Consider the following 13,398-nt stretch of genomic DNA (forward strand, 5'->3'; position numbering starts at 1 on the left):
CTAGAAAGTTCTTGAGTCTGTTTTTGTCGTATTCATGAAAATGTGTTGTCTAGTATTCCTAACCAGGTCTCTCTTAAGAGTACATTCTTTTTCTAACAGACTTTATGGTATTTGCTGTGTTTTTTAAGTTTTTCTAAACTGTTTTCTTTTGTCCTCCTTCTGATCCTCCTCCTAGAATTTCCTATTTTCTATCACATTGAGTTGCTGTATCCATCTATTCCTGGTTGTTGCTTCTTCTCAAACCAGTATGCCTTGAATATTTGATCATGGTTTACTAACCAGTGCCAGAAATTCCCCAGGGGAATTCATAAAGCATTTACGTTCCCCCCCCCCCCCCCCCTCTCTCTTTTTTAAGGGCAGGCTTCTTCAAGCTACTGTCCACCTTTTCCTTTATCTTTTAGTAACATTTTCTAGAAGTACTCACTCTAGACACTACTGTACTTCTCACTGACTGTGCAAACATCTGCAATCTGATCCTCCTAGGTAGGTATATTGCTACTATTTTTTGCAACAGTTAATGATGCTCTTCTGTTTTTTTTTTTTTTTTTTTGTCAATTGTCATTTTAATCCTCATCTTAGACCTTGAATACAATAAGACCCATGAACACAGTATGATCTGTTCAGTTTAAAATTCCTAGTGTGCCAGGTCCTGTGCTAGGTGTCAGTGTTTTTTTTTTTTTTCTTTTTAAACTAGTCTTTCAAAAGTTCCTTTTATAATGTTATAAAAACTAAATATTTAAGGTACTATTTTCTGGGTGGGTTTTTGTTTGTTTGTTTGGGGTGTGTGTGTGACTTTTCATTCGGAGATATTTCAACTATTATTCCCTCACAGATTTCAAACTACGAATTTAATCAGTAGCATTTAATGTTACGAGCATCACCATTCCTCACTTACCTCCTCCTTTGATTTCTGTGGCAGTTCCCCCCAACTTCTCCCTCAGATAGCAGTCTTGGAGGTCCTGTCATTTTCCCATTTTATTATCTCTCTTACAAATCCTGCCTGTTCCTAGAGTCTGACCATCACCTTTCTATATGCTAATAATCTTAAAATCGAATTCTTCATCTGAACTCTAGACTTGTTTCCAATTGTTTGACTTCATGGGGATTTCACATTCAAACTCAAGTATAATTAACAGTTAATCTTTTGCAGATCTTTCCAACTAGCTGAGGCCAAGAAACTTGATGGTGTATTAACTCACCTCTTTCCCTCACTCTTCCCCCAGTTCAATCCAGCTAACCTCAGTAGTCTTGACTAGTTCACCATCTCACTCTCTTAGATTATGGTCTCTTCTCTTAACAGTGCATACCAAGGGCATACCATGAAAGGTGCATTTTCTAATTGATGTCCCTCCTGATATCTTCCATAGAATTCTAAGAAAAATAGAGCTCAAAAATATTCCTGAGCTTAAAAGTCATTTGGCTCAATATTGAAGACTGAGGTGTGTGCTTTGAAAAATCTGGTACTAGAGAACTAATGCAGTATTTGAACATGTTGGAATGCCTATCTGTTCAGAATAATGTCTCTCTCTTTCTTTTTTTTTTTTTTCTTACAGTGGCAGGTTTTGGATCCAATCCTCTGTTCTGTTACATTCAGAGCAACTCTACTTTTCTTTTACTTATTGGACTTCAAATTTTCTTAAAAGAGTTTGTTGACTTTATAATAAAAGTCAATGTTAAACTGCATTAACCCCAATGAATGTCATTTTATAGAAACAGAAAATTAGTAGCTTTAGCTGGGATCTGCAGACTTGCTTTTTTCTCTTCATTATCATTAATAATTATAAGATACTATAAGTCTGTAAAACTATTGTATATGGAAACTTAAACTAGTTTTTACTTATGAAGTTCACACATTGTACATAATTACCATTAACTATATTGTTGTATTCTTGTGCTTAACTGCTTTCATTACTTTATAATATAAAGTTCAGTATTTATAATGGGAACATTTCTTCACTCCAGAGTTAAGTAGTATTGTTTTTTTTTCCTTTTCAGAAATTCTCTGCCTATACAAATAAATCTTAAAAGAAAGAAAGTTATACTGAAATGACTGGATTTTTGTTTTTCATTTAACGTGCTATCTTGAAGTTATTTCTATGTTGATACATTTAAGATTTAAGTATATATTGTTTTCTTAAATGGCTATATAATAGTCCATTATATGATATATTTAAGTAGTTGACCAATTTCTTGTTCAGAGATTGTTAGATGGATTTCTTAGCAATGAACATCCTTCCAAATAATGTGAAAGTGGGTTTTAAGACTTTATTATTTAAAAAAAAATTTTTTTGTAGTTGTAGATGGACAGCATGTCTTTATTTTATTTTATTTTTTTATGTGGTGCTGATGATTGAACCCAGTGCCTCACATATGCGAGGCAAGTGCTCTGCCACTGAACTACAGCCCCAGCCCAAGACTTTGGTATTTTTTAGTGTGGTATAGAGAATAAAAGTGTAGGTTTTGTACTTCTAACTAGCACTGTGACCATGCACAAATTTCTTGTTGGTATGTGGCTCTACCTCACTCAAATCCTCCCAACTTCCCCTGTTTTTCGAATGGTCTTTATTTATTTATTTATTTATTATTTTCTTTTTTTTTTTTAGAGAATTTTTTAATATTTATTTTTCAGTTCTCGGTGGACACAACATCTTTGTTGGTATGTGGTGCTGAGGATCGAACCTGGGCCGCACGCATGCCAGGCGAGCGCGCTACGGCTTGAGCCACATCCCCAGCCCCTTCCCCTTCGCATGGTCTTTAGATTCAGTCTCCTTAGTGGTGTCTGTGTTTTAGCCATTCTCTCTATTTCTCAAAGATATCATGCCAAGTACCACCACTTTGGTGCCCATATGCTTACTGTGGCCACTTTAGGGTGTTTTTCCTGATATTTGGTGTGATTGATTTCTCCCCCCCCCCCCCAATTTAAATGCCTGGCCATATTTTTCAGCTTCTGAATGTGTTTTCCATCACGAGAGGAGGGATTTGTATGCTTTTATTGATAGGAGACATTATGTCATGGCCATATTCCCAGCTCTTAAAGTAGTCCTTGGCACTTAGTAGGTGCTCAGCCTCATACAGTTTTGAATGAATGAATAACCAAAGAGACTTAACTGACACCTGTTTCTTCTGTGCAGGAATAGTAATGCTTATTGATTTTTTTTTTCTAGAGTTAAATCAGATACTGCATGCAAATCCCTTACTTTGTAAAAGCATTGAAAAGCTGTTAGTCTCTTTACTAAGTCTATCTTTTCCACCGTAGAGCTTTTTTAGGGCATTTTTGACCATGTGTGGGTGTTTTGTTTTGTTTTGTTTTGTTTTTTAATGTATGCACTAACTTTAAACTTAATCCCCTTTATAAAGGTACTGTATTTCGTATCTTTTTTCATATAGTTTCTAATTTTGAGTTTCTAGAGAAGAATTTCTTAAAGGAATATTATTATTTGACTATAACTGTTAAGTAAACTTTAAAATGCTTTGGACGATATTCCAGGCATTGAGAGTGGGAATATTCTGGCCTGATAACTTTTATAGAACTCACCTGCTCAGCCCTACGGCCATTAATTATGATGTTGGCAACTTCCAAAGTGGTATTCCCAGTGGTGGAAATTTTAGCTGGAAACTATTGCTATTATGAAAATCAGTTAGAAACCTAGCTGTAGCAGCCAAAAAGTTTCCTGCCATTTATACCATGATGAAACTTACACTTACTCAAGCTAGCTATGTGCACTTTCCTGTCTTTGGGGATTAATAGATAGGTGCAAACCTTACTAGGTTTTTTCTTTTCAATATAGATACGATCAAACATCTACAAGAATATAGAAAATAGTATAATGAATCTCCATGGCCTTAATAGTAAGCTACATATGTTTCTATATCTCTGGTCCATCCTTTTCCTCTTATTTTCAAGCAAATTCTAAACTTTATTTCATTGGTAAATAGACACTATTTTTATATTGCTGTTGTAGTGAAATTGGTTCAAACTTTGTCAACCATCTTGTAAACCTACCAAGATAGAAAAGATGGTTCCCTGTCCAGCTAAATGGAGCCCTTCTATTGTTAAAATACTTAAGTTAGGCAAAGAAGAAGGATAGCCCAGTGGACTTAAGAATACAACAATTTTTTTTTTTTTTTTAATCAGGTGAGGGATGTTTACCAAAAATCCATGCTAGAGATACCCCAACTCAAAGCCATTGCATACTTGTTTTAGTTACAGGGATTAAAGTGTTGGTTTTGTGTTTTTTAATTTTGGTTTGTAGGAATCCTACGAGGATGGTTGTGAGGATTATCCCACTCTATCAGAATATGTTCAGGATTTTTTGAATCATCTTACAGAACAGCCTGGCAGTTTTGAAACTGAAATTGAACAGTTTGCAGAGACCCTGAATGGCTGGGTTACAACAGATGATGCTTTGCAAGAACTTGTGGAACTCATCTACCAACAGGTAGGTTTGCTGATGGCCACAGGGTGACCTCCAGGTAGTTTCCTTCAAGCCCAAGGATAATGGCTACTCCTTGAGAGAAACTAGGTTCAAGTGTACTTGCCTCCACATTTGCTGGTTCTTGGAAACTTTTGAAGTCTAACTTGTATAGAATTCCTATAGTTAGAGATCCAAGTCTAGAGCCAGGCTGGATTGCTAACTCACCTGGGTAGCCACAGCTCTGTACAGGCAACATTCATAACTGTAACAAAGGGTCTATACATATAAGTAGTATGTAGAACAAGATTTGGGCACTTAGGAGGAAGACAACATAAGTATCACCTTCCCTACACCACTCTGTTTTGTAGGATCTGAAACTTAACACAAAAAGATGTATTTTTTTTCCTAAGTGTCAAATTATGTAGCATTATTGTAGAATGGGGGAAATGTTAGAACTTTTCTTGCCTCATAAGCATCTCTTGCAAAAAGCCAGACTGAAAATGGTCTTCTCTTCAGTTTTAATGTTTCTACTTTTAAATTTAGGAATTTACATCTCAGTTCCTTAATTCCTAGAAAGTCCTATCAGTTGGCTTTTTTTGTTTGTTTTGTTACACAGAGTTCAGTTTTCATCTTAGCATCTTGGTCATTGACACATAATATTTTTTTAAGGGTGAAAGATGCAGTAGAGAACACTGCCTTTTTAAGACAATAGTGTCTATGATCGGTGTGAGACTGACCCCAAATAGTAGGGCTTGAAAAAAAATATAAATTTTATTTTCTTTAAAATTATTGCCAAAAGAGCAACTAAATTTTGGAATGTATGGAAGCGTGGTCATAAAAGCAAGCTGATGATTATATCCTACCTAATAATGTTTGGCTACTTTTCCAAGTTACAGACTGTTATTGGACCATAAGATTATTTAGTAGCCAACTGTTAGCTTTTAAGAAGTATCTGAGATTTAGGGAATCTTATTCATTATTTCTGCTTCTAAATGGATTGAAAAGAATTATGAGATAAGAATATGAAATATGAGAACAAAAATATTACTTTTTGCTTTTCTTATTTCCCTATTGAATTTCAGCTATTCCGTAGACTGCATAATTATAGTTCCTCGGTCTGAATAGAGCGGCTGTCTGACAAGCTTCAACTGTTTATTTGATTGTCTCAAAACCAAATCTTTAAATAGTATAATTTGAAGTTTTAACATTTTGTGGTCAGTGGTATATTGACCTGATACACCGATTTTTCCAGTAGCTTTTACGTTTTATTGAGGTAATTTATGAAAATTCATTCATCACAACTAACAGTAGATGACTTCATCAAAAATGGTATATTAAACATAGACATTCAACTTTTATTCCTCTGCAAACACCACTAAAATGACAGTTTTACAAAAAAAAAAAACAGAGGCCCATTAGGATAAAAAAGGAAAGTAGATAAAAGCCCAGTGGATGGGTGAGTGTTAATCGACTTGGTAGATCTAACATTGATTTCCAAACCAGTTGAGGATCACCACAGTTTACTGTGCAGGATCTCTGAAAGACTAAGAAAATGTTGGAATGAGGCTAAAAGGTATGAGTGTCTTGAAAAGTTAGACTTCCTAATTTTTTTCTACCTGGTAGCCATTTTGAAGTTTCATTCTAACACTTCTTTAGAAGTTAACAGAGGGAGGCATTCCACCAAAAAAGGAATTAAGCAAAAGGTGAAGACATGACAATTGGGGATTGGGGAATTCTATGGGTAGGCTAAGTGAATTATCCAGATGATGTTGAAAGGAGAGTCCAAGACAATAGCCACATGTACATCAGGTTTCATTCAGCCAGGCTTCACCAAGTAGTTTGGAAGACTACAGGAAAGACTTCCCTAGCAAGATGAGCCCACCTGCTGTGTTCAATGATATTGAGAATAAAATTATAACCTGGTGAATTTACAGATAAATCAATGAAAAATATAAAAAACAAAAAAGTGAATCTAGGGAAAACAAAATTCTGCAAAAATGGAAATACTAATGTGATACATGGTTAAGCTGTAAGTGCAAATACAACAAAAATCATAATGCCATACTGCTAAGTGAAGGGATTAGGAGATAATAGAATGGGGTAGTTTGAGCAGGGTGAAAGCTAAAAGCTCATCTTACATGGTGGGAAACTAGTAAGAAATAAAACCTAAAGTAAAAAACCAAATAACATGGAAATACAGAAGTTAAAACTTTTTCAGTTGAAAGAATTGAAAGCAGTTGTCTATAGGAGTTAATGGGGTACAGATGAGGAAGTAGCCTTTTAGAATTTAAAGTCTTTAAATCATATGTGATGACTTTTAAGAAGACACTAAAGAAAACACAAATAGGAAAAGTTTAAATTTCAAGTCTTTTGTTAAACATACATTGGGAGAAATCATTTTTCTCCTTTGTGATATGTACATGATCACATGTAAGCAAGGAAATAGAAATAAAAAGAATGCTTTATAATTATTATATGCCAGGCAGTGCTAAGCACTTCACATGAAATTAATCCATTTAATTCTCAGTGGTTGTAAGTTATCACTCTTATCCTCACTGTATGCATATCTAAGCAGAGAAGTTAAGACTTGTCCAAGGTTACCACACCTAGTAAACAGACCCAACAGAAGGTTGGAGGACCATTAGGCCATTTGCTAGATCTGAAATCCTTGGTTGATAACCTTTTGAACTTGGCCATGTCTCATAACATTTGTGTGTGTGTGTTTTTAACCTACCATTAGGTGGTAAACTATGTTTTCTACTGTATTTTTTAAAACTGCAATTAAATGAGTGCTGCTTTGGCTACCTCACAATCTTTGATATTTAGTGTTTTTTTCATTTTTTTCTTTTGTAGCTTAGCTGTTTTGATTTCTGCTTTACCCCAATCATTTTTGAAATATTCTTTAACTCTTAGTTTCTTGTACCAGTTATTATTAATCACCTCTCTTTAGGAATCAAACTAAAACTTGGACAGTTTTAGTGATTTTTTTTAGGGTCATAAAACAGAAGGCTTTGGACTTTTGTTCTGTACTGCTATCCACAAAAGTCTCCTGTCCTGTCCCTGAGAAACACCACAGGTCAATAATTTTGCAGCTATGCAACCATGGTTGCATACATGTCTGTTTTCTGTAAAAATGTATTAGCACCAAGAAATGGCTCATTGCTTTCTGGTAACCTTATATAAATGGAGGTGGTGGGGTGAACTTACCTAAAACATTTGTTTTTGTACTTGTGATTCTTGATGTTAAGTTTGGGAAGGAGAGTAAATTTAATTTCCTTATGCCTGACAAAAAACTTACCTGGTTTTCCGTATTATATGGTTATTTTTCTGAGCCCAAATGTTTTGTCTTCTTTAAAATATTGCTTAGTGTTTGCATTAATAGCAGTGTATCTCTGTCACACAAAACCTTTCTTTTTAAAAGGCTACGTCTATCCCAAATTTCTCTTATATGGGAGCTCGCCTGTGTAATTACCTGTCCCATCATCTGACGATAAGCCCACAGAGTGGCAACTTCCGCCAATTACTACTTCAAAGGTCAGTGTGAATATGAAATTAAAGGAAAACTACTTTAAATGTGCTAGATTTAAATTAAAAATTTAAAGGTAGCCTCTTTGCTAAAGATCATACATTATAGAAAGTTGCAAGGGAAAATAGTGTGGACCATTCTTATTTGCATAAAATTAAAAGCTATGGTCTAATATATCATTTTCCCACCCATAATGATCTCTGCCATTGGTTTTGTATTTAGATGGGGCTTGTTTTCCAAGATCTTAAAAATGATCACTTTTGTGTTTGAGTACTTTCGTAGTTTTGGTTTGAGAAAGGATCTGATTTTATTTAAATTTAGAATAAAGTGACCAATTCATTTTTTTTCGTGGTTTATTTGAATTGCCACCTTCATCACACTACATTTTTAAATATGGGTTTTGAATTAAGACTTTTATTATATTTCATTTATCACTTATTCTGTTCCTTCTGATTACCATATAATAGCTATAAAATGGCTCTTCATATTTTAAATACCTGGTTTAGTTTTCCATTTTTGTAGTATCTAATATTTGTTTCCTCTAGAGAACTTTAGAATCAGTGTTTGGATTATAAAACCCTTGTGGGTATTTGTTATATTTGGGGGATGGTATTGAATTAATTAACTAATATAGGTAAAATTAATTTTCTTATTTGAGAAGTCTTTAATAGCAGATTGTCTTCAAGTATATTATACTTTGGTTCATTCTTTCTTTAAAGATAATTTAATGGGACTTAGTATGTAGCTCAGTGGTAGAACATGAGTTTAGCATGGGTCTCTGGGTTCAATATCGATCACCAAAAACCAAAATACAGCTTTCTGAATGTTTGGTTAAACTGCAGTGGGACTGAATAAAGGTTCTAAAAGTGGCTGGATGGGGTGGTCATGCCTGTAATCCTGTGATTTGAGAGGCCAAGACGGGGAGGATCTCAACTTCAAGGCCAGTCTCAGCAACTTAGCAAGATTTTGTCTCAGAAAATAAAAAGGGCAGGCAATGGTAAATTGCCCGGGGATCAATCCCCAGTACCAACAAAAAAAAAAATTCTGAAAGTAGACCTCAGAGATAATTAAAAATTAAGCTTTTGATGAAGGCAGTACTTCAAATGCATATGTAAAAGATGAATTGCTGGTAGCCCAACTGGATAGCCATTCAGGGAAAAAAAAAAATGGGTTTCTGTCTTATTCCCTACACCAAATTAAATTCCAAGTACATCAAAGACTCAAAAGTACAACAGTAAATACTAAGGGGAACATTTGACAATTAAAAATCTTGGGGTAGGAAAGCTCTTTCAAGTAAGATGTAACCATAGGTCCTAAAACAGATTAATAAATTTAGTTACATATAAATTGTTAGAGGGGGGAAGCATTAATTTATATGAAGTAAAAATAGGAAACTTGCAACACATGACAGTAAGCTCATTTATTTGATATTAAAAGACCTCTTAAGAAAAAAAAAAGATTAGTATCTTAAAAATATGAAATATTTGGAATGGTTCTGGATGGGTACAGTTTGGAAAAATATAAATGACAAAGTTATAGAAGAAAAACTATAGCCATGTTTAAAGAAATGCAAATTATAGCTTCTGGACAGATAGAAAGAAGGCTCTTCCCAAGAGGTAGGATGCTAGAAAGCTTCCTTCATCATATTCCTCAGAGCTCTTCACTCCTGGCTGTACCTTTCAGTTACCCAGACATGTAAATAGACTCGAGACCCTGACCTCTCCTCTGGAGTACAGGGTATAATTAGACTGAGGTGGAAACTGGTGTTTTGGTCTCTTTCTCCCCTGCCCCCCTCTTTCTTTCTAAGCTAAGTGGTTCTACTATATAGCTGTTGTTGAGAACCATTTTTCTGGTTTTCTTTGTGCACTTCTACAGTATTATAATACTGTCAAAGGTGATATTGTGTAGAGATGCTAATGATACAAGTGGCTGATTCTTCACTTTGGTACATAGTTTGTCAGAGTGAAGGTAGCTTCACCACCAACCTCTTGGTTGCTGTGATATTGGGGCAACTTTGGTCTTTTTCCATTTTTACCTTTCTGAAATAAAAACATTGCTTTTATAATAAAAAATATTTAGCTTTAAGCAGCTTAGGGACTTTCACCTAATAATTGACCTTGTACCAGGGACAGGGATTTAATTTGCTTTTGCACATATATTAGCATGTCCTAATGTACAATCTCATGGTCTTAGCATTTTACAAAATAAAAAGTTGGTTTCTTCAAAACTTTTACTACTAAGTTGTAATACACAAAAAAGTAGCCAACATGGTGCTTGGAAAACTGTTAGCATTAATTGTTTTTCATTATTAACCAGAGCATTTTGTCTATAAGCATTCAGACTTTTCCGATGAGGAATTTAATGTATGAGAGAAGCTAATATTTAAAAATATTTGGCTAAAACAGAAGATACTGCTCAATTAATAATGGTTTGTAAGCATTGGAATTGATCACAGTGTGAACCTAGCATAGCTTATATGCCCAAGCAAGACAGGATTTCTTTGACTTTGCTTTTAAAAAAAAAAAAAAAAGTCAGGGAGGCCAGGTGCGCCTTGGGAGGCTAAGACAGGATGATCTCCAGTATAAAGCCAGCCTCAGCAACAGTGAGGCGCTAAGCAGCTCAGTGAGACCCTGTCTCTAAATAAAATACAAAATAGGGCTGGGGATGTGACTCAGCGGCTGAGTGCCCCTGAGTTCAATCCCCAGTATCCCCCCCCCCCCCTGCTCAATAAAGCAGGGGAAGGGGAGACAAACATAAATTGGCTATATGAAAGCCATTCAGGCTCCCTTTTTGGTAAAAGAACAGCTGTCAAAATCAGTTTTATAAAACAAATGGCTTATGTCTTTAACAGTGGTAAACTTTTAAAAATCCAATTCATTTTAGTATCAGTAACTAGTATTCATTCACTTGGAAAAGCAGTGACAGGCTTACCATGACCAATTAGATGCCTGTGGGAACTGGATGAAAAGCTCCAGGAACAGTACTTTTTGTTACCTGTGTAAGGCTATTTGACACCTTCATTTTCCATTGAAAATAAAGACCAAACCGATTGCTTTGTATTTTGTGATTTCAACCAAAGAGGTTTTTCTTCCTAGAATATTTCTCTGTGTATGATGGGAAGTTAAAAAATGAATTTTTAAGTTCACTATTTTTTTTTTTTTAGCTTAGAGTCCATCTGTGTTTTGAAAGATCCACTACAAAGTTCTTATATTCAAAAAAGTAGAAAACTTAAGGAGACCTTCATTGTTATACAAAATTACATATAAGAGATTGTGAGGGGAATGGGAAAATAAACAAGGAGAGAAATGAAATATAGTAGATGGGGTAGAGAGAGAAGATGGGAGGGGAGGGGAGGGGGGGATAGTTGAGGATGGGAAAGGTAGCAGAATACAACAGTCACTAATATGGCATTATGTAAATCAGTGGATGTGTAACCGATGTGATTCTGCAATCTGTATTTGGGATAAAAAATGGGAGTTCTTAACCCACTTGAATCTAATATATGAAATATGATATGTCAAGAGCTCTGTAATGTTTTGAACAACCAATAATAAAAAAAGAAAAGTAGAAAACTTGAGACAGTTTAAATAAAAGTAGTGCTTTCTTAACAGTAAGCCCCATGAGACATAAGATGAGGCTTCCTTTTCCCCCTTTGGCACCAGTATGCTCTGAACCTCATGGAACCTATAGTGCTTAAATGTATTACAAACTGCCAGGTATGATGGCACATACCTGTAACCATAGCAACTCGGAAGGCTGAGGCAGGATGATTGAAAATTTGAGGCCAGCTTCAGAAACTTAAACCCTATCTCAAAAATAGGTAAAAAGGATTGGGTATGTAGCTCCATGGCAAAGTGTCCCTGGGTTCAATTCCCAGTACTCTTCCCCCTCCCAAAACAAAAACAAAAACACAACAAACAAAAAATTTATCTGATAGTTTTATTTGTAATTTTTTAAAACTGGGAGAGGCTTAGTCTGAAAAGATAATATAAATGTCCTTACAATAGAAGGGAACACTTTTAGAGAAAATCAGGGCATTAGGTCATTGTGCTTGCCTCTGTTGTTGTGGACAACCAAACTGACAATGGTCATCTTATCTTGTTTGGCTACGTAAAAAGACAAAACAATGTGAGATTATTAAAGATATGTCTCTGTTAGATGTCGGACTGAATATGAAGTTAAAGATCAAGCTGCAAAAGGAGATGAAGTGACTCGAAAACGATTTCATGCATTTGTACTCTTTCTGGGAGAACTTTATCTTAACTTGGAGGTGAGATGATATTTTTTTTTTTTTAAGGGTTAACAAGGCCTGAAAATATAAATTTATCTCAATAAGAATTTTTTGTTCACATTGTACTTTTACAACATCGAAAGTGAAATGAGGGGCTCGGATTGTGACTCAGTGGTAGAGTGCTCACCTAGCACGTGCACGGTGCTGGATTTGTTCCTCAGCACCACATAAAAATAAATATTAAAAAGTGAAATGAAAGGAGGGAGTGGGAAAGCAAATCATTTCAGTGCCTATTCAATGGTAATATCTATATTTTATTTTAAAATATTTTTAGTTGTAGTAGACACAGTACCTTTATTTACTTATTTTTTATGTGGTGTTGAGGATCGAACCCAGGGCGAGGCAAGTGCTCTACCACTGAGCCACAACCCCAGCCCAGTATCTATATTTTAAAGGAGCAACTGTAACATTTGTTTCTTATGGGCAGGATGTTGGAAAATAATTACTGAGCTTTTAAGTCCTTTTGTATTTTTAGGAAGCTGTAATTTACATGTGTGCTTGGACTTTTGAGAGAGAGTCATACCTGAGAGTCCTTGCATCATAAATATTAATATGCTTACTGTGTTTACTTTAGACCACAGCTCAAAGCAGCTTACTCAGCAGAACACCAAACTTCAGTACCTTTTGTGTGTGTGTGTGGGGGGGGGGGGTACCGGTGATCAACCCAGAGCCTTGTGCATACCAGGCAGACATTTTACCACTGAACCACATCCCCAGCCCTGAACACAAGCTTTGATTGAAGAGGAGAGAATTTACACTTTTCACCCTGATTCACCCACAGTAGTTCCTTTTTAAATTTTTCTTAAGTTTTTAAGTAAAGATTAAATATTTATGGTTTATAACATGTTTTGATGTGTATATTTAAACATATTGGAGAGTGACTAAATCAAGCTATTTAACATGAATTATGTGTCTTTCTTACAGTAAGAACATTTCAAATCTACTCTTATCAGTTTTTAAGTATGATATTGTTAAATTAGTTACTATGTTGTAGGACAGATCTCTTGAACTTACTCTTTCTTTGTAACTGAAATTTTGTGCCATTTGATCAGTAACTACTCAGTCCCCAGCCTCAAGAATAGTATTTTTCCCCCCTGTTTTTATATTCATCTTCCATATTAAAATGCAGTTGTAGCCAGGTGTGATGGTGCATGCATATAATCCTA

General features: G+C 35.1%; 1 protein-coding gene across 2 annotated transcripts in view; it reads left to right on the top strand.

Annotated features, from left to right (window-relative positions):
- Positions 1–13,398, top strand: part of Paip1 (poly(A) binding protein interacting protein 1) — a 28,515-nt gene that overhangs the window by 4,384 nt on the left and 10,733 nt on the right. For both annotated transcript variants that reach the window (XM_076856148.1, XM_076856149.1), the window contains exons 3-5: positions 4,254–4,439; positions 7,837–7,949; positions 12,100–12,211. In XM_076856148.1, coding sequence (XP_076712263.1) covers positions 4,254–4,439; positions 7,837–7,949; positions 12,100–12,211 — 411 coding nt within the window. The remainder of the gene's footprint in view (positions 1–4,253; positions 4,440–7,836; positions 7,950–12,099; positions 12,212–13,398) is intronic.

This window comes from Callospermophilus lateralis, chromosome 5 (assembly GCF_048772815.1).
Source record: "Callospermophilus lateralis isolate mCalLat2 chromosome 5, mCalLat2.hap1, whole genome shotgun sequence".
In the NCBI taxonomy this organism is placed as follows: Eukaryota; Metazoa; Chordata; class Mammalia; order Rodentia; family Sciuridae; genus Callospermophilus; species Callospermophilus lateralis.